Raw genomic sequence first — 22,595 nt, forward strand, 5'->3', positions numbered from 1 at the left:
CCTCCCTTAGGAGGTCAAAGAGACGGAGATCCAGGCAAACACCCCTGTCTTCTGCTATCAAGTCAATAATCTGCTACTCATCTTACAGTTCTCGCCTACATCTGAGTATCGTTGTCTTTGATTGGCCCAAAGAGCCCCAGGAGCTACAGTGATGTGTTTGAAACAAACTAATTGGTTTTGTTTTCCTTCCCTAAAGTGTGTGTGTGCGTATGTTCACATATTGCCTGCAGTGCACACACTGCACATAAAGGCTTCATATATAAAGGGAAACACTACCCAGAACGCATGAATGCACACACGCACGCAATCAAATCACAAAGACACACAACTCTGACACACATCTAGGATCTTGCAGATAAGGGAGGGATATTGAAGCTGTCATTAGTTTGTTCATTAATATCTGAGAGCAACCGAGTTGACACGTTTATGGCAGTTTGATAAATGAAACCAGTTTCTTGGGGAGAAACACAACCAACAATGAGGAAAGGGAGGAGGTAAAACATCAAGAGACACATGAGGGAGACTGCTAAATTTCCATGCTGATGTACAGTTGCCCAGCTCTCAACATTACAAAAAGATAAAAAACAATAGTTTTGGCATTCAAAAAAAGAGTCAATGTGAGCCGGGAGGGATGTAACACTGGTGCACCCCTGCACACTAGCAAAAAAAAAAAAAAAAAAAAAATCAAAGACATAAGGAGATAGTAATACACATGTACTGTACAGTCACACACACATACTCATTCATATTCTCCCTTCTGTGCACAAACACCCCTCTGCATTCATATCCATGCAAGGAAGCGCGCGCACACACGTGCATGTGCCCACACACCAGCACACAAATCCGAGCCGTCTGGTGCAGATCAATTGTTTTCCTGTGGTGGAAGGTCTCAGCTGAGGCACCTTAAGAGAACAGAGCGCAGCGCATGACGCCGTCTCCCTCTTCTCTGGTTCTTTACCTTTAGGAGATCTATCTCTTTGATGCAATCTTGCCGAGCTTTGGCATCCATCAAGTCGAATATCTATCAAGAGATCAAAAGGGGAGAGAGAGAGGACAGAAAGCGGTGTTATGACATATTCAAGAAATGGTGAGATGGAGAGATGTAGAGAAAATAAAAAAATAAAAAACACTAAACAGAAAACAGAAAACATGGTTGCTGTTATCTAGAGGGTGGCGTTGCAGTGACTACAGGTGTTTCACATCTGAGCAATACGTACAAATGCTTGTGGAAGGTGTGTGCGAGGTGTGTGTATACCTGCTCAACCAGAGAATCATAGCTTCCTGGTGTGGTGTGTATGTGTGCATGTATGTGCAAGAGAACTGAGTCATACTGAGAAGGTACGTAATCCTACACAGACATATTTCACACACTCAGGTGTGTGAATGCATTAGCGGTTCCTCACTGTCAGAGTGTGCATTTAGCAACTGTTTAATTTAAAAGACGGGCAAAAAGAAGAATCTGTTCACTTCGAGTCTGTCCATCTCTTTTTTTTTTCAGTATACTGAAATGAAATTTCTTTCAATTTTACGATGCTTTCTCGACTTAACCGAGCTGTATCAGTGTGTGTGGATTCATTTCTGCTACAGAATGTCCTGTATGCAGGTGAGGAGAATTCCCACAGCTAAACCGCCTCCAAGTGTGAGTTTGTTTGTGTTGTCCTTGTGACACACTGTCGAGGGTGAACTATTCATGAACACAACAGAAAAAGCAAACCAGATGAAATGACTTTTAGAGACGATAATTGGTTGTAACACTTCACATAAGATGAATGTAACAGACTATCCAAATATGATATTGTTGTGTCTCACCTGGACTTTCTTCAGGGCCACTGATGTGTTGTCTAACAGGTACCTTGCACAGTACACCTCACTGAACTGGCCACGTCCAATCTTCTTCTCAATCTGGAAGTTTGCCAGTGAATTATGGCCCATATCTGGTTGCAATGGTTTCTGAAAGCAAAAAAAAAAAAACAAAACACAAATATTAACTATTACCACTGGAGTGCAACTATCTCTACATTACTGTAAGTAGAACGGATGAGGGCTTAAGGATGTGCGTGAAACTGTAGCGAGGCCCCTGTTCGTGTAGTTTGTTTTGCTGAGAGATTGCTCTAGGCTGCTGATGATTTGACTGGCATTAGTCTGATGCGTCACGCTTTCAGAGGTTTTGAGGAATGTGCACATGCTTAACTGCAGCACCACATCATCTCACTAAAACTGAAAGATGGAGGAAAGTCCTTATTTTCTGTTTGGGACTGGAGTTCGGGACTGAAACTGATGTTTCTAATCAAGTGTAAGCACACAAGTAGCAAGCAATCATGTTACCTGATTTAACTTTGTACAGGCAGCAGGACAGCATCACGCTTTTAAGTGTTTATCTGGGAATTGATCAAGTTCCCATGTATTTAATCAAACTTTGTAATTATAGCTTACATCTTCAAAGCAGGCAATTAATTCACCCTTTGCTACATGGGTGTTGTTTTGTGGCTAAAACAGTACTCTGAACTCCCTGAAGAAGAGGTTAAAAAAAACTTTCACTAAAATTTCTCGATGGGGATATATAAAATATCCTATTACATAATACAGGAATTTTATCATTCCACCTGACTTGGATTTTAAGTTCACAGGAATCCAGAGTCTCCTTTCTTCCTTTAACTGCCAAGAAATATCACTGACAGTCTGGCACTGCGCCACAGACTACAGGACTCCTGGCCTATCCTCACCACACGATTGGCTGCTTGCACAATTAATAACGCTTAAAAATAAACCAGAATGAGCCCCTTAGATATGATGTGTGAAAAAAAAAGCACAGAGCAGGCTGCCTGACCTTTCCAGCTTTTTGGTAAACTTGTACAAGGCGTCGGCGAGAGCAAACAGAAGGTGACAGATATCAGAATGCCACATGTCACCAGCGCTTCTGCCAGTGTGGCGGTGGGAGCAGCTTCGGGGCAAGCGACTTAGGACAGAGGGAAGGAGAAGGTCAGGAAAAAAAAAAAAAAAAAATCAAAAAACTCTGAACCATTAACATACATAAGAAGGGAGTGTCATGATACTCATGGTAACTCTGTCAAACTACTTCAGTTTGATGGCATTACCATGAGCACAGACTTGGGGCGATACAGGATTCCCTCATTTGACTGGTCACTGCAAGGACAATGAGATCATAATTTAGTGAACAGCTAACAATTAAACCCTAAAACAACTGACCCAAGTTTAGCTGTGTGGATAGTCGGGCTATACATCCAAGACGAACCGAGAAAAATGCAAGGATTGCAGCGTGATATCTGGTGTTTAATGTAGGCCTATTTATGCTGTTGTGTTTGAGCATCCTCCACACACGGCTCATCAACTACTGTGCAAAGTGAATTGCACAAGTAATCTAATACGTGACAAATACAAAACATCTAATCGATGAAATAAGTCAAAGGAGTAGGCTCAGGGAGAAACAGAAAGAGGCAACATTTCATTGTTTTTTTTAAAGCTGAAAGTTGACAGCCAGAGGAATAGGCGTGAGCCAATTAGGTGCCCTGTCCAATTAACACTTAACACCGTTGAGGTGTGTGCATTTTTCAGCATGACACCACCATCATCCCGAGCTGTCTGTGAGCCACTCTGACAGAGAGCGTGACACAGTGCTCCACAGCCCATAGTTCAACATGACGACGGCTCCAAAAAAAAACCCTGCTATGTCTCTTTTCAGCTTTGTTAAGAGCTATTACTGAATGCTTTAACAACAGTTAATACATTGTTCCACAAACTTGAATAGAAGAGAGGCAAAATGCAAATATCTACAAGGTGAGTCACATAACATGAAAGTGTGACCATATTGTGCAATGACTTGTCGTAATGGTGACAGAAGCATTTGTGCAAAGTTGCAGGATGGACAGTTCGAGGTGTATATGATGGTGGGGTGTGTGTGTGTGTGTGTGTGTGTGTGGGGTGGGGGTGGGGGGTAGAGATAGAGAGAGAGAGAGGACAAGAGGGCATTGCTTTCATTCGCTGCGTGGTAGCTTGACAAATGTTAGCATGAGCCTCTAAAGCGCTGTGACAACCGCCTGCTGAGAGCACAGTCTTGCTAATGTGTCCTGGCATGCCAGCCCCGTAATCACACATTTACATATGCAATGACCTACATTTGCATGTCAGATCGCACACTGTCCGGCATGATTAACAGTGGGCACCTCCCCATGTGGAGTCGCCCTGGGTGGCAGCAGAGGCCGTGCGAGGGCGGAAGAGAGGGCTGGAGGGAGGGCGGCTTTTTTGGCAGCCAAGGGGCCGGGCTGCCAGGCAGGATTATGTCAGCCAGCGGCCCCGGCATTAGACACTTCATTAGAGCTAATCTGTTTAGCAGTGGGCAGTGTATGTAAACTTCACAGGCCATTTGCGGCACCTCTTCGCCCCCTGGCCTGGCCTTCAAAGGGCAGCCAGGCCAAAGCTGACTGACAGGCCGTCTCATCTGCCGCACACGGGTGTCACACAGTCAGGAGCTCCCAGCTGAAGCACAAGGCCCAGACACACACACACACACAGGGGGAAGTCACAGAGGAATGACCCTGAATGAAGCAGGGGTCAGTGTCTGAACAAAACTGGGAGGAAGGGGTTAGATAGACTATTGCTTGTAAAGATGTAAACTTGACTGTCGACGTACAGTATATCTCAAATATGATGTTAGAGCTCAAAGAAGTAGATCTGCCCAGTGGACCATTCAGAACCACGGGTATTGTGTATCTTATTTATCTGAATGAGTAAATTTTGCACGAGGATAAGATTTGATTCTTTATTAGGGTATTAAAAGGGTATAACTGTTTTTATATCAATCCATCACAAACCCCTCACATCTATGACAGACGACTGTATCTGTACCTGACTGCATCTTCTTCCAGGTCTCCGTGCTAGAGAGAATGTTGGGTTGCTCATGTTCTACCTGTCTGACAACAACCAAAGGCATCTCAATTTCCTCTTGGATCCATACTCTTCACATGCATTTTAAATTTTACATGAATCAGAAATTTTGTTGTCAGAGTTTGTATACTGTGATTTTGTTCTTTACATGCCACATCTATTGCATGTCTGTACATCCTATGAGAGAGAGGGATCACTTCTCTATGGCTCTTCCTGAGTTTTCTTCCATTTTATCTTTGTTAAAAAGGTTTGTTTCTTTTATTTCTTTTTTGGAGTTCTTCCCTAAATGAATCAAGGGTCTAAGGAGAGAGGCTGTTCCATGCCGTACACATTGTAACAGCCCCTTTGGCAAACTGTGATTTGTGGCTATATAAATAAAATTTGACTTTTGACTGCATCAATACAGGGATCCAATGTCAAATGTCTAAAATCACTTACTCTGGGCCAATACTGCAAACAAATGCTGAGACAAAGAGACAATTAACAATTACTTCATCTTTTCTTTTTGATTTACATCTCTATGTTGTACCATGCGGTGCACTTTCTCTTTTCACTCACATCATTCTGGTTGCTGATGGGGACAAGCTCCAGGGGATGGAGATTAAGTGGCAGCCGTGCAAGGTATTATGGGTAACGTCTGTGAGGGACAGCGTGTCTTGGGTATAAAGGTGACATACAAGAGCCATGGGCAACTCGCTAGAAGGAGGATTGAAAAAGAGAGAGAGGGAGAGAGAGAGAGACAGAGGCAGAGCAGACAGACAGCTCATTGGAGGAAGTGTGATTCGGGCTGCCCAATAATGACACCATTGCCAAACACAACTGACAAGACACATGGAGAGTGGAAGCGGGAATGTGGAAGACAGGGAGAAAGAGAAAGAGAGTGGGGGGGAGGGGGAGGAAGAGGAGGAGGAAGGAGGGGGGTGGACAAGCAGCAGAGGGGAGAGGGTGTGATGTGACAGCCCAGCAGTGCCAACGGCTGCCACACAAAGGCCAGCGGCGGCAGAGAGGTGGAGAAAGAGGGAGAGGGAGAAACGTCCACACGTAGCCGGCTTAATTCACAATCGCATCTCTCCATTTTGGCACACAGAACCATCATTTGAGACAGCTTAAAAACTGAGCTCTTAAAAAAATATCTCTAAAGTAAATAAATCTGAAGACTGTGAGCACATAATTTGATGTAGGTGGGGAAAATTAGATTAAATTAAATCTAACAGTAGAAAAAAAATAAGAGGAAATGAAGAAAAAAAAAGATGTGTCTAATTTAGAATTAATAGATACGTCTAAAAAAAGATTGTCTAATTTCGTTGTACAGGCAATTGTTCAATGACAATAAAGGTCTTGAATCTTGAAATCACACACAACAAAGGGCCCAGGCCAGACACAAATCAGGGATGATGCAGTTTATGATCTGAGCTTTAACTCAAAAGTCTTTAGGATGTCCAGCGGTGACTTATTTTAAATCTTAGTATAGGGGGTCACACAGTACATGTGTGGTTATTGGATGTGAGTTTTAGATCACAATATGGTGACCAACATTCGGTGCAGTGCCTTAGAAAGTACCCTTCACCTTGTTAATCGTTAGCATTTATGACCTGCAATAAAACACCGTTTTCAGCTTGGTGAGCCATTGGACAACAAAAACTACAAAAATTAATAAATTCATTGTGAGTTTGGCTGTATTAGAACACAGAATAGAGATTTAACAAACTGAGACCCTGCAAAATAACTGTACTTTGTCACTGCTAACCACATGTTGACACTCAGTTTGGGTTTTTGCAGACCAAAACATGGTTGAAAGGAGATTTTTCCATTGGTTTTGTTTTCTTGTTGTTCAAGCATTTTGGTATGAACAGAGATATCCACAAAAACGACCTCATAACTCTAGAGTGGACACAAAATGTTTTCACCAAGAGGCAAGGAGGGATACAAGGAGAGACAGACAGCACAGGCAGGCAGGAGGGTCCACTCCCACCCTCACCAGCCACCGGCCCCCTTGAGCATGGCACCATGCAATATTCATCCTCAGCCAGTCATCCAGTGAGCCAGCCAGGCAGTCAAACCGGCAGTATTCCCCCAAAGGTGCTTCTCGTTCTTCTCCTCTCAATCTGCTCCACAACCGCACTGCCTTGTCTCAGCGCTTACAGACAGATTCGTGTCTGTCAAACTCTGCAGTGACTATCAAAATCTGATCTGAGGGGGGCCTCCTCACCAACCCTCCCACTCACTCAAAGAGCAAATGTGCCATTAAAAATGCACATCTTAGCAGCTCATCTCGTTTACCTAATGCATATGCATCATACCTCTGGGACCAAGAGAAATTATATTGCAAGCGATACAGAATATCCTTCATCAGATATACAATTCAGATTTCTTCAGGAGGAGGCTGGTGGGGTTTTTTTTCTCCCCCTGTGCTGCTGTGCAGACTGAACCTTGGGAAAGTGTGAAACATACAGGACTTGTTGAAAGACACCCATCTGGATGCTGGTTAGACAGCCATCTACATACTCAAACTGACTCTCTCTCTCTCCATCTCCCACTAAATGTGAAATCAGTTCAGACGTGCTCTGTGCGAGTGAAAAAAACATGATGCAACACAGAAAGTTCAGTGTGCTGCCAATAACCTATGCACAAAAAGTGGGCCCAGAATTAACACTGATGTAAACTGCTAGAAATAGACTGAAAAACAGACAGCGAAATCATTAAGCCTGAACAATAACACATAAGGAGCAGAAGATGCACTTCGTGTGTGTATGCGTGTGGGGTGGGGGGGTGTTGCGAAATTAACTGAAATTAATCATTAGAGCTTTTATCTGACTTTCTTGTGTGTGCAACCCAATTTATCCTTAATTCTGCAATTACACATCTTAGAATAAATTAAGCCCCTTGGCAATTCCAGTGTTAATTTTGCAGTGCCCTTGCATACGCAAGAAAAACAACAACTGAGAGTACAGAGCTATTTTTAGTATGGTCTCTTTTTTTAAATCCACATTTACTCTGGGCTATATGGATGAACCTTTTTGTTTATAGTCTATTCAGTAGTTATGGAGGCAAAAACATCCTTCTGGAAAGAAATCAATGGGCCTGATGTTGTGAGGTAGTATTTAAATCCAACAATGACCAGATCTGCACAGAGCAAACCTGAGCTGTATCGAACCAAGAGAGGCATGCAGGGAGGCCAGGCTCTGGCAGCCTCCAGAGCTGTGATCAATAGAAACAACTCAACATTCATCCACTGCTGTCTATCTCACACACGCAGACCACAAAGGTCTGAAGGATGCTCAAACTGAAAGCACAACTTGATGGACACAGGGAAACAAAGCTAATACAGAATATTTGCGGTTCATATGGCTACTACTATCCTCACCAGAAGTAGATGAATGGGTTATATAATCATAAAATTGTTATTACATTGAAATTTAACAGCATCATCATAAAGATTTTTATCTAATTTTCTAAAACTTCAATTGAGGAACTGTTTACACATAAAGTGATCTGATCATATCTGTTTTTGGCAAATACAATAACCTAAATGTCCTGCGAATTGAATACTGGCAGCAACACTGGTCACAATGGCGTAAAAATGACCAGAGATGGAAAAACAAAACAAAACAAATCTGATACCTACCGGAGTATAAAAGGCATGACACAATGATGGCTGACGATTTTCACAATTTCACTTTGAGTGTCAGCCTACTTCACAGCCCTAACTGGCAGTTGTGTTTATGTTCACGTGAGTGTCTGCATGTGTCTGGACTCTACCTGGGGTTGAAAGACTGGCACGGCTGCTTGCTGTCTCTGTGGCTGCGTGTCCATATCCATGGTGTTAGGAGCTTAATCCTTTGCACCTCTGAGAATCAAACATACAAGAACATGCGGTTAGCCAACTCCATGCTGACCATCAGATGAAACTCTCAGCTGTTATTTCCTTCAAGAAATACAAGTGAATACAATACAAGAACAATTCAGAACAAAAAATAATGACCTCAAATCAACTGGACAACTGTTCTCTGTTGTTCAGCACCACACTGCTAAGCGCTGGTTGCTGCCAGAGTGTCCAATTTCAGCAGAACTGGATCGTGCCTGTGGATTTGACACTCTTTGTCTGGGTCGCTCTCATATTGCAGCATGGCAGAGCTACACCAGGAAAGAGTACTAATCTGAACAAGGCAGAGATAATGCTAATGTGTGTTTCCTTGGCAGTCTTCCAAGGAACCTTTCACGGGAATTACTGGTTATATCGGCATTTAAGCAGTTCCACTTCATTTTCTGTTTTCTGAGAAAATATAGGTCACGCAGAGGTGAGCGTGTCAGGTATGGGTGTATGCCATGGTGCTGTACAGATACATGTTCTGGCTCGTAGCCTGGAAGCAAGTTAATTGCATAAGATACTCAACCACCAGTTGCTTGGCTTATCACCACACGGAAAGAGACGGTTTTGCATGTTTTTTCTCTTGTCTATTAAGTTTCTTATCCACCTAGATTGGTTGTGTGGTGCGTTGCATTGTGGAGATATCAGCTGTATCTTAGACGCTCAAAATGCCAAAAGAAAATAAAATACATGTGAAAAACTAAAACAATTATGTCCATTAAAATATTTCCTACTTGAAAGTGCTAACAATAAGGTCTGTGGATTATCTTGAGTAAATGGGTCATGATTTCTGGAAAGAGGCATTGCTGGTGAGTCAAATGCATGTTTTGACACTACAGCCTGAGCGCTATTTAATTACATTTAATTCGATAATAAGACAATCATCTCTACAGTCGATCTCTCCCAAACTCTGCAACCAAGTCCAAAGCAATCGAGACAGATAAACAGCATTTCAGTTAAGAGTAAAATGTTTATTTTTGATCTTGTAATCAACTGTCCCTTTAAAAACAGACAGTGCCATAATATGCAATGTTACCTGAATGAATAATTCACACGACCCTTTAAAAAAGTATGATGCAAAAAATTTTATTCACACATGAAATTAGCTGAGGATTCCAGCGCCTGCGCTCTCGAAGTGGGAAGATTTTGACAGATGCTTTGCGATGACTTGCAGTGCACGCTGTAATGCACATAATATAGTAACACAATCTAACAATTAACACCAATATATAATTAATATAGGATACAATGCATGTTTAGCAAAGAAGTTAAGTAGAAGAACAAGTTATATCATATGTGAGGTGATGTGCTTGCATAAAGTCAAAACTAAGAAAGAAATGTATGCACACAATGCTGTGATGTTTGAGTGCGTGTGGACCAGGAACAGACCAACTGTTATTAATTATAATTATTACTGTTAATAATTTCTTACTCCCCAAGTCACCACTCTGTCATCTCACTCAATGTCCCATCCACAACACTATCTGATTGATTACACATTTCAAGTAAAAACCTATTAACACATCAACAATTTGAATCTGCAAAGTCACTAGTAACTGATTAAGGGGAAGCAGAAGTACGAAGAACAAAAATATAAAAATATCAGAATATCAGTTAGAGTTAAGTTTTATGTTTTATTTATTTTTTGCTGGAAAAATCTGTTGTCCAACATATTTACATCTCACTGGTTAAAATATCCAGTAAAAATTATTCCCTGGTGTTCACACCAAACATAAAATGAATTTGGGCCAATTTTATATACAAAGTCAATGCGAAGCATATTTGTGCGAGGTGAGCGATAAAGTAGTGTGTGACATGTTGCTTTGCACAGTGTTGTGTGTGGAGGACCGACAGCAGTGGAGGGACAAAGCAGTTGCTAACCAGCGGCAGGGGGTGAGTCAGTTTCAGAGTTAAAGCTTCTGGTGGAGTAAACAAGTAGATTCTGCTCTGATTTGAAACAGTTTACCAGTGGATGGAGAGCTTAGTTTACTTTTTTTAAATTTTGAGGATTACAAAGTGGACATGTTTTGTCAGCCTGTCTGCACTGCAGGTGCCCATCACGGGGTAATGGGATACTGTAATTAGTCTCTCTTAGTCCTTGCTGACTGCTGACGCAAGGCAAAAAAGACATGGACTGGTAGCATTTTTTTTTTTAACAAAAACTGATCAATTATCTGTCTTTTTGATAACTAATAATTGGTATTGTTCCTGAAAAACCCATACCAGTCAATCCGTGTAGGCGTTTGCAAGCATCTACACACACTGTGGAGAAAATGGAAATAGTTAATGCTAGAAAGCAATAAGGAGAAGAAGGTATTAACAAAAGCAGATAAAAAAAAAAAAAAAGTCCAGATGTATTCAGTAGTCAGGAAAAGGGGGGGGGACTACCAAGAATAGTGCTGTATGAGGTTTGTCTTCTGATCCAGTTTCCAGAGCAGGGATTTAGGATTCTGCCACTATCTGTTGTCTTTCTGCAATATCTTATTTGCATGAATACCATACATGTGTGCAAACACAAATGGACATACACACAGCAAGGTTCCACACAAAGGGAAAGGGACACAACACACTTCACAGTTGGACATTTGCATGTTTTTCCACTAGAGTGAATGCCGTCTGTCTGCAGATCTGTCAGTCTGTGCAATTCTAACTGTCTCCGTCGCCTCAATTCTCCCTGGCCAATTAAAAATCCCCTGGTACAATAAAGAGGAAAGTGGCACGGAGGAGCCGTCTCCCTCTGCTGATGTCGTCAGTCCACTTCACTAAAGGCTAAGGATACTAATTAGACATCTGCCAAATGTATACATGCATAGCACTATAAGTGCATGTTTGTGTATGTTGAGGGTCTTAAATATTGTTTTTTTATATATATATATATATATATATATATATCTGAGCTTTCCATAAGTACCAACTGCCAATCAAACAGCTGGCTACGCAACAAGTTTCAATTCTCTATGCATGTTCATTTCACAATCACTAACTTCCATTTCAAAACAGTGCAGAAACAAAGAAGTGTGAAGTATTTATCTGCCTGTATCAGTCGCAGCTTGGTATCAGTATTCAATACCTTCAAGATAAATAAGCTAGTACCAAGTAGCATTGAAATTTCTCCAACAAAACAATATCTTCTTTAATTTCTTTTCATATGCAGCTCTTGGAAAAACAGAGCATTTCTATAGTTTTTCTCACAGTCAGTCAGCATTCTTTAATTTAATGTGACCAGTGATTGGCCCACCAATGCAGCCGCTGCCTACAACGTTGGTGGCAGCAGCTTCATAACTGTAAAGTAACCAGTGAAAGCACAGCATTTTCAATATATGCCACACAGATATTTATGGGCTTAAGAAAGGAACTAATTAATGAATTATCTTTATTGATATTGCTTTTTGACATCAGACCCACCCTAAGATGCATCACTAAGACTAAAACTGGCGGTGTTTTCAGTAACATGCATATATCACCAAAGGAAAATACAGGCTATACCTCACAATGAAATTTTACTAACTAAAATATCCTATAACACTGTTTGTTTAAAATTGTATTTTTTCATTAAGTTCAACATTTTTCCAGGGGTTCACTGGCCTTCATGTAAGCTTTTACTGGCTAAACAATGGCTAAATTGAGAAAAACATTTTCTGAAATTCACAAGAAAAGCTTGTTCTACTCAATTCACATATAAAAAAAAAGGTTAAAAAATAATAAGGATTTAAAAGCACTAGTTATTGGAGGCAAACTAGAGAAATATATGATCCAAATCTGGATCAAATCATTTTAAGAGATTAAAAAACTGTTTAAAATTAAACAAGTTTCTCATAATTATGAGGCAAGATTACCTCTTGTTTCCATACCAACACTAAATAGGTTGAATTAATTTTGAAAATGTAATTCCTTTCAATACATAAACATAAATAATGGTCTTTGTCACACAAAATAAAAGGTCAGGTCCACTGAATTGCTAGAGGGCTTTTAATACGAAACAGTGATGGCTTTGTCACGCATACTGTAGTAACTTAAAGAAGGCAAACTGAGCAGGTTAAAAACAAGGTGTCATACTAGTTGAATAATGTCAGACAGCATAACCTGAGTAACAAGTGTAAGTTTGCATACCAGACCAGATCGTAGCGGCTAAACCAGAAACCTCAATGAAGTAAATAAAAACTATGTTAAAAATCCTTTAAATATTTTTTGTTTCCCTTCTGTCAGAACTTGGACAAGAATTATGTTATGAAAACAGCAGCCCCAAAGGTATTTAAGTATGTACTTCAGCCTTTATCATTTGCATGAATTGGCTTCAAGACCTCTTAAGACAATTTAGAAACATCCTGGACCATGACACCAGGTGAAAATAGAGCCTATGAGACAGAAGCTGACTGGGTGCCTGACTAGCTGATTGTCGTGGCATTTTGATTTCAGTGTCACAGAGGATTTTACAAGTCAGGCGGCCTTCCTGCCTCTTGTAGTGATTCTTTACACTGCAGCCTCATGTTTTGTTAGATCGGGGCTGGCACCCTTACTCCTCTCCCTAACCCTCTTGTGTTTCTGACTCCATGAGTGTCAAAATAACCAGGGGGCAAATGAGCTCCCTGATGCTCTTTCGCCTCCCACATCCCACGTTAACAAGATCAATTAAGGCTGCCACGCTAGATTAACAGACACCAGGAAACAGCACAATTAACGAAGTTAACTCAATCAAACAAGGCAGGGTCACACTCTCTGGGCTCCCACTCAAACACAGTTCAAATAATGTGCAACCAATCAAAAGAAAAGCCTTGTCCTAGTAACTAGACAAGTCAAATGCACTGACTGATTTAAATTTTCATTGCGCGAACCTTAAGTCTACTAAATCTCTCTCTCCTTAAACCCAGCTCCACTATTTAAACCATTTCTCTCACTGTCTCTGATCTACACAAGGCCTTGCTCTAATCATAGGAAGAAATTTTTGACTTCCCAAGATAGGGATCTACTGGTAGGATTTTTTCAGGGCCAATACCAATGCCAATTAATAGTGATCAAGGAGACCGATAGCTAATATTTAACTATAGCCACAGAGATTATGCTGCCTCAGAGTCAAAGTAGCACATTTTCAAATTAATGTATTTTATCAGCAACCGAAAAATGTAAAAAAAAGAAAAAAAGAAGAGAGAGAGAGAGAGAGAGAGAGAAGAAATGAATACCTCCAATATTCATAGATGTCCAAAACTAGTTTGGAGCTTTGGTATGAGGCAGCTTCAAACACACTACAGAACACCCGTGTTTTGCAATATGTTCACAGTTTGCACATATTTTATGTACATATATAAGTTTTACCATATAGATTCATGTTTTAGTGTCTCTGGGTTCATTTTGCAGCTGTGAAGTGACGATGATCAATTGTCCAATGTCCAAATAACATCCAGAATTGCTCTCAATATTTCCATTACTGTCAACTGTGAATATATAATTTCTTTGCTGCAAAACTGTTGAGATCTACAGCATACCGGTGAATTAGCTAGCAAGAACACCATTCATCTCTGTGACAAACTGATGCTTGTTTTTCTGTTTGGGAAAGTGAAAAAAAACTTTCCCATCCAGACCACCAACCACTCAGTGTAAACAAACGCTGTTTTCTGACTGTGTTCCATCTAATGTGAGACTCCAGTCTGACATTCTCACAGCAGGCCCAATCACACATAGGTAATTATATGATAGAGAAGGGAAGGGGAGAAACAGAGTGAAGCCGAACAAGTGAAGGAAAGACAAGGATATTAACCAAGACTATTCAGCAGTTCTGTGAGAACAGACCTCTTTGTTCTCACACTTACAGCAAGGGATTACTGTAGCATCTTAAATGATGCCAGTCATTACCAGAAATACAATCAACAATACAATAAGCAATACAATCAACCGTCACTATGACAATGGGCTTTTTTCTTCAACTTTCAAAAGTCATATGTCTCAGTTGTCTTTTCGCAGCACAGTGGACAACAAGTCGTCCAGTCTTGACATGAAAGAGCAAATCCTCAATCGACTGGGGCAAAAACTGAGTAGGGAAGGGCAAAAGTAAAAAGTGAGCCGTGCATAGTGGGGCTGGAGCAGGACAGAGCGGGACAGATGCTGAACTGAGAAAAACGCCAGGAGAGAAGCGAAAAAAGAAGCTTGTTAGCCCTGATGTGTTCATGGTCCTCTGAGAGACGGTGTGGAGCTGTACACCACAGAAGTTGGCACTGGCTTTAGCTACTCTTTAATCCCCATTTCCTTGCTTCTGCATTATTCATTTAAAGCAGGAGAAGAAGAAAAACAAAGAGGGTGAGCCGATTATAAAAAGGTGGATCAAGGCGAACTGGGATGGATGGGGGGATGAAAGGGGAAGTAAAGGGGAAGGGTCCCAGAATTAAGCGGTCCCAAAGAGGAGAGTGCTAAATCAGCTCTCAATCTGAGGACAATAAATATGAACACAGACTGATGAGCTTGCGTCTACGAAGAAGAGAAAAAAGGGCAAGAAAGAAGATTGGGTGTTGGGGTTAAAAAGGGAGAGAGGAAAAATATAATGTGACACTATCCAGCCTGGGTGTAGGATGTGAGGGAATCAAATCAAAGGCACCTTTGAGGAGCCAGAGGACGACAGTGAAAGTGCTAGAAGAGTGGTGTCCATGATTACAAGAAGTGGAGAAATCTTTGAGTCTGTGCTCATGAAAGCCCACCCCAGGCCTCGTCTGAAACCCCTGCTTGACTAACACTGATGATACAGAAAGAGAAAAAAGGGAAGAGAGAGGAAGAGAGCCACTAATGATGGAGGGGTCCGGATACTACAGAAGCAGTGCACTCTCCAATTCATTTTAATCACTATTCAAAATCATTAACCCAAATGTGCGAGCACTCGTGTTTGTTGGACCATGAGCCGAGAGAGTGGGAGAGAACCAACTACACCTCAGCATGTGAGCCAGCCTTTGAGAAAGACGGCCCAAGACTTGATAGAATACAAAATGAAGAGAGGGAACTTTATTGTCTCTCAATCTGAAACACTGAAAAGCACAACATAAAGATGAAGGCACAAACCTTTGAAAACAGGCTTTGCAAAGTCAGCCAAGCACACTGCAGAGTCCAATCACTTAAGATTTTTCCCATTCCCCAAATCTGGCTACAAAAGCAAAAAGTTAATCAGGAAGCAACTCAGCATGAGAATATAACAGAATCTCAAACAGTCACAGGACCCAAACAACAACACTGACATCAAACAGGATTCATTATTCAACATGCAAAACATGGATGGAATGTAAAAATCAGTGAATGAATGTATTTCAACTACAGATGTTCCGATACCATACATGAACACACACACACACACACACATATACATATATATATGTATATTCACACAGTATTTACACAGTTTTGTAATTCGATTTCTTGTTACTCACTGGCATACATACATACTGATAATCCTGCCATCAGCTAAAACAGGTTGATTTATCAGCCCAGCTGAAGTATTGCTCTAGCTCTGGTTCCAGCTCAATGTTAAGGTGCGTGCACAGATTTGTTTAGGAGCTACGTTTGAAATGAAGTAACATGAAGTATAAAAAAAATGTAAACTGTGATGTTTTTGCTCTCTATTTGTGTAATGTTTGAGTGTGATATCTTGATGCAACTCCGACCTTCACCCTCTCCCTCGTGGAGGGAACACAGCCAAATGATAAAAGGGAATTAAGACAAAGAAAACCACTGAGGCCCATGGGGACACTACAAGGCCAGCAATCCATAATGCTCCTTTCTAACTATTTATAGGCCTCCTTTACATTTTTCACTTTCATATTTTTATAGGCTAATGATTATTTCACTGCAGAAGTAAATAGCACAGCGCAAACAGCCTGGGCTTCATGTGAGGCCTAAAATGATTTATTTCCCAACAATCCACATAAACTAGCACAGTGCTCTCCTCTAGTGAGAGTGTGTGTGTGTGTGTATATACATTTCACCTACAGCAGCCACAATAAAACACATCTGTATCATCACCTGACCTTACATGAGCCAGTAATCTCATTAACAAAACCAAACTCTCCTCTGTCTTCATCATGCGTGTCTGCCTACGCATGCACACCTGCACATTTGTTTCCCCTCCTATCTCGGTTTTCCTTTCACATTTTCAGCCGCTGCGTATAGTGAAGATGTCCACCATTGAGAGGAGAACTCAAGCACATGCAGGTGTCAGCTACTCTCCTCCCCTTTATCCCCTGCTCTTGTCCTCCCCACCTCCTCCACTTCGTGCACCTCTGTGCTCTGTTGCTCCTGTGTGTAGTCAACATGAGCTGGCACGTGGCTAAAAGCCCAGGCCACCTCTCTGCTCTATTGTCCTGCCCACTCTCCACAGCAGCACTGATGACTCTCTTGTGGCGAGGGGCCCTTTGTTGCCAGCCTGTCACTTTAGCAGGTGCCTTTCAGCAAAAGGCAGGAGCCAGCCAGCCAGCCCGCGCCGCTTCGTTAGCACAGCGCACTGTTTGATGTGCTCATTTCATCAGCAGGAGACGGCAGCCGAGGAGGATGCTAATAATCACTTGAAAAACAAAAACATTCCACTCAAGCTTGTAAAAGATAAACTCCAATTTCAATGATAAAAGAAGAATGACAGACAGCCCTGGCACCAGTCAAAAAAAGACCGTCAGCCACACCGCCTCTCTCTATTCTTTCCTCACCACCCCCTTTTCCTAGGTGAAACCAATTCATACTGTCAATCACTGTGAATAAACAAGGTATATTGACAAATTGCTGACTGTGTAAGGAGAGACAAAATCATGTGTGCAAAGTATGCAAAAACAGAGCTGCATTTAAGATAGCTGTGTGATCCCTCAGGCGCTCGGCAGAGGGGACCCTGGGGGTTTGGGTTATGCTTCCATACACACACACCCTCCCTAAAAATGCCAAATCACAATCACACCCCAGCTAAAATAGAAAGTAATATAGTAATATGTGAAAGATAACCACAAGCAGCAAGTGATTCCATAGGTTTTGAAGATGTTCAAGGGACTCATCACAGATGTATTTCCAAGTCAAGGCTGCAATGGTTTGAGAGCAGAATTACAACTTTTAACTGCACCATTTTAAAGGAAAATTTGGGACTCTTAACAAATAGGCCAACATCAGCCCAGAGAAAATTCAATGATTTGGGCCTGCGATTAAGAGTGCTCCGATTGACTGGCCACCAATGAACATCGAAAAAATAAAAACAGTTAAAAAAAGCAGTTGTTCATATATTAGCACAGCCCACCCAAGTGAAGTCAACATGTATGAAACACTGATAAGTTTAGAAATAAAAGTAAAAAGAACAATATCACAATCACTACAAACTGACTCAAAGGTAGATTGTGGCTATCTACTTTCTTTCCAACATGTAAAACTGATCAGGAATCAATAAGGGAATCAATAAAGAATCAGGCCGACAAGCAGAACATCAATAAAATCTTATCCTTTCAAGTCCCTACAACTGAGCCATGAAATATTAAACAATTAAGTGATTATCAAACGAGTCAATCAATTACTCTTTGCAGCACTTGTCAGATTTTTTTTTAACTTTCAGAATAAAGGAGTGTGGTTACTGTACAAGCAGTTCATATGTAGCATTTTAATGTGAAAACCATCTCAGTAGTTGAAGCTATTCAGGTTGCTTCACCACACCACTCTAAAGCAGCATATAGACGACCCTTCTGTAAATTGCAAAACATTAAAGACATAAATGTCGAGCAAAAAACGCTCATGCTTATTAAAGAAGCTATTTACGGTATTTTTGGGAACACACCTCTCCCTTCACTTGAACCCTTGAACCAAATATCCACACCCTGATTTGCACACCGCAGCATGACGAAGATCCCAAGGCTTTGGGTTGCATGAGTGCCCTGTGGCAACAACTCATGGTCTTTCACAATACAAAACAGAGCATTGCAGGGCAGAGCAGAGGTTCCAGTGCTCTAGGACCAATAAAGGCTTTGTTTGTTACCCATGTCACTTACTGACCACCAAATTAGCTTCATCACCTCTGGCACCAGGATATCGGATGTGACATTCTGTACCACAGGGCTGGGGCTCTGTTTGTCTGCAAGGCTGGAGGGCTTATAGTGAGAAAAAAAATAGACATAAAAAAGGGACAGATGAGGGAATTTCATGAAAAATAAAATAAGGGAATGCCACATTCACTTTTTTTTGTTCTGTTCTAATTAAGGCATTGTGTTATACAGCAACCTCAACAGAAAAGATGTGTTTTCTGAAGCTTAACCTCATTCTAACAGGAGTCAACAGATGAATGCATTAGGGGTGTACCGATCCACTGATCTGGCGTTATGTATCAATTCAGTGATCTATGGTCCAATACGATCGATGCAACACGAAAACACTGACCTCTCCCTTCGTGTTTAAGCTTTATTTTGAAATTCCCACAGCACATCTTACTAGAGCCAGGCAGTTATGGAAAGCAGCCAAGAAAAAGAAACAAGGATATTTATTACTGATGCAACAATTCAAAAACCGAGGCTGAAGCCGTGATGCGAACTTTCATTGTCTTATGTTGCGGTCATGTTATCCAGAAATGTGACACCCCACCCTCCCCCCACCCCCCAAATCACTCAGCACTCTTTCATGGTCTTTTATGGATCTAAGGTCCCTGAACTCGTAATCATACCATGGCAAACTTTGTGATATCAGCAAATTTCATAACATTGCTCAAAGAATTCATATGTCAAGATGAAACAGGTAAATTTAGGGAGTGTTTAAAATCCGATATTATATTACCCTTCTTTGTCTGTTAAATTCTGATCACCACTGCAGGAATTATCAGTCGAACTGAGGGACAAAAGGTGTCTTATGCTTTACAGATTGAAAAGCCTTTGAGGCAAACCTTGATTTGATTTGGGCTGTACAATTAAAGTTGACTTGAATGTGGAGGAAGCTTGACACAACAACAAATAAACACAGAAGTGTGTATGTAATGTGGCAGCAAAAACATAATTTAGCTGAACATGAAAATAATGATTATAAAGAAGACTTAATTTTTCCCTTGTTGTTTATACAAGAAATCTAAGTATAATAAGTGCATATAATGAGATCACAAAGCTGCAGCTCTCAACATGTTTTTAATCTATTTTTATTCCAAACCAGCATTAGTGCCCTCTAGCCTTCATACAGTTTTGGCTGTGACTGTGTTCTAGGACATCAATGATAAAGCAGCAACTGGTAATCCACCTCTGTGTTGTCTTGAGATGATGAGGCCTGTCATTTGAGTTTCTCATCTATGAAACAGCCATTAAAAAAACATCTGGTGGATGTAGTCTATTTCCCCTTCACACAAAACCAGCAGTCTCTCATACTCCCTTCAAGCAGGTTTTTCCCCCTTTCTCCCTGGACAGTTTGAAGCAGTTACCCTGCGTCAGCATCGAAGTTTGTCTAAGAGGAAATGACAAGAGCAAGATGTCCAAATCATTAGTAATGTGAGAGAAGCCGTTCCCAGGCATGTCTCGTTACATAGCTGAGTGCTAACGTGTGGGCTAAGGGCTCATGTTGGGGCTTTTCAGGGCCCGAGCGTTCTCATATGCTCTGTGGGGGGCGGGGAAAGAGGACCACAACCCCTCTGCATCCCCATGGTTGGTAAAGAAAACATCCAAGACCATGAAAACAAAACAACCTGTGCTCAATGAGGACAGAAACACACAAAATTTGGTCCACATATTGGTGTAACACATATAAACTCACAAATAGATGCAGATGCACACAGAAATGAACATAAAACTGGATGCATATATACCAAATGCATAATAATAGTGGGCCCATGGGAATGTGGCTCCACAAAAATCATGCTTGGATTTGGCTCTGGTTCTTTTTCAGCCTGCTGTGGCTTCTGTGGTGAGCCCTGCTGGCTGCCGCACACACGCACACACAATCTTCTAACCAGATCCAGAGCACTGCTACTCAAACAGAGGTCAAACACAGTACTTTTGCTGCATACAAGTGTGTGTATACACCCAGATTACTGTCATCCTGCCAACCAGGATGACTCTTTACTATGACACCAACAATTACCACACAACTATTTCAGTTGATTCCAGTAGCACATTTAATTCTGGCTTAGGATCTCATGATATCACAGAGGAATTATTCAGTTTGACCTCATGTGTAAATCAAAGCAAAGTCAAATTCACAGCTGGAGGTAGGTTTTCTTCAAGGTTTTTAATTTGGAATTTGAAAAGTGTGTGATGATTTATAACAGGGGCACAGTCAGGCATCAATTGTTCGTTTCCAGACATATGGCTCTGTCTTGAAGAGTAGGTGTAGGTGTAAATTAGGAATAATGTGACAATACAAAAGCCAGTCAACATTTTTGGAATGGGTACTTGAATAAAATCTGCTGGCTTCTATTTATTTGCATCCCTTAACTATTGCGCATCAATATTCTTGGGAAAGAAACATGCTGTGTCTATTTTCTGTGCGTAGCACTGAAATAACAAATGAGTCTTATACTACGGTTTCCCTGACAGGCCAAGAGAGGAAGCCAAACACCTACAAAATTAATTTTTGGACAGACAATATTATAGAAACCTATAAACTAAAATGCATGTGAGCATAAGGAGACATATAAATGCATACACAAGAAGTTCAATGCTTATTTTTATTCCCCCTGAACTGATCCTTTTTTGCATGAGTGCATCAGCCAGCACACCGACAGAGAATCTTCATATGTGTGCGAGCGTGTGTGTAAGGAGCTGAAGATCGAAGAATAACGTTACCCCTAAGGGGTCGCATCTCTCTCCCTGCTCGCCCGCCTCCCTTATCCCTCCTCTCGAGTTTGTGCCTGAAGGGATTTCCCTTTTCAGTTCAGGAGAGATGTCAGACCTGTTCCACCATCCCTCACACAGAGACTGGACTGGCCTCCATTCATGCAACATCTGCAAAACTCCACATATCTGCCTCATTTCTACATATCAGGGCCAACTGGGCCGCAGCTGAATCAAAACGTCCTCCAATTAGCTTCAAACACGGTATTCATTTGTTTTTAATCCTAATTCCTATTGAGAACTTTATATCTGCACAACACAATATTAATTCTGAGACATGCAGCAGATAATGTGGATCCATAACTAACAACTAGACCCACAAAATAAGTAAACATGCCCCAAAATATATATTCACAAATCAACTTTATGGTCTACCCTCTAATGACTGGTAAGCTGAAAAAAACTTAACTGGCCGACATATTTTTCAACAAGCCAACTGTTTTGATGGGTAATGTTTCATGAAAAATAATGTCACAGTCCCAGCTTCACAAATGTGAGGATATGCAGTTTTCCTAATTACTTTAATAATTTTATTGTACTTGCAATAATATTGGGTTTGGGCTGTCGGTTTGACAAAACCAACATTGTCACAGACATAAGTTGTTTCTCCACTGCAGGGTGCAGCTCGAATTAAACTTTGCACGAGTCAATGCAAAAATATGGTTAATCAACTTAGTGGACTTATTTCAGCAACCTGCCAATGATGATTGACCTCATTTAATTTAATCGCCAAAATAAATTTTTACCAACATTTGTTAAGTGGTGGGTGTTACTTTTGTACCCTGTTCACAAGCACAAATTATGCTGCAACAAAATGATCATGCACAGAAATTCAGAGAGCCCAGAAAAATCAGGAAACAATCAATTGTCAAGTAAACGGTCACTTTCATTCGGCTAAGCAGTACAGCAGTGTGTCACCCATTGAGTTAAGGAGGGCATTTGGGTACACTGACCAAATCCAGTCGAGATTTGTCATTCATGCAGAGCTTCCACATAATTAAGACTCTGCTGAATAATACTTTAAAGCAAAATTT

At 41.1% G+C, this 22,595-nt stretch overlaps 1 protein-coding gene across 1 annotated transcript in view; it reads right to left on the minus strand.

The window, feature by feature from the left end:
- nek7 (NIMA-related kinase 7) overlaps positions 1-22,595 on the minus strand; it is a 58,562-nt gene that overhangs the window by 28,218 nt on the left and 7,749 nt on the right. Inside the window, exons 2-4 of the mRNA XM_046391197.1 lie at positions 8,662-8,749; positions 1,810-1,950; positions 959-1,021 (exon numbers count right to left, since the gene is read on the minus strand). Coding sequence (XP_046247153.1) covers positions 959-1,021; positions 1,810-1,950; positions 8,662-8,721 — 264 coding nt within the window. The 5' untranslated portion in view covers positions 8,722-8,749. The remainder of the gene's footprint in view (positions 1-958; positions 1,022-1,809; positions 1,951-8,661; positions 8,750-22,595) is intronic.

Source organism: Scatophagus argus, chromosome 6, assembly GCF_020382885.2.
Source record: "Scatophagus argus isolate fScaArg1 chromosome 6, fScaArg1.pri, whole genome shotgun sequence".
Classification (NCBI taxonomy): Eukaryota; Metazoa; Chordata; class Actinopteri; family Scatophagidae; genus Scatophagus; species Scatophagus argus.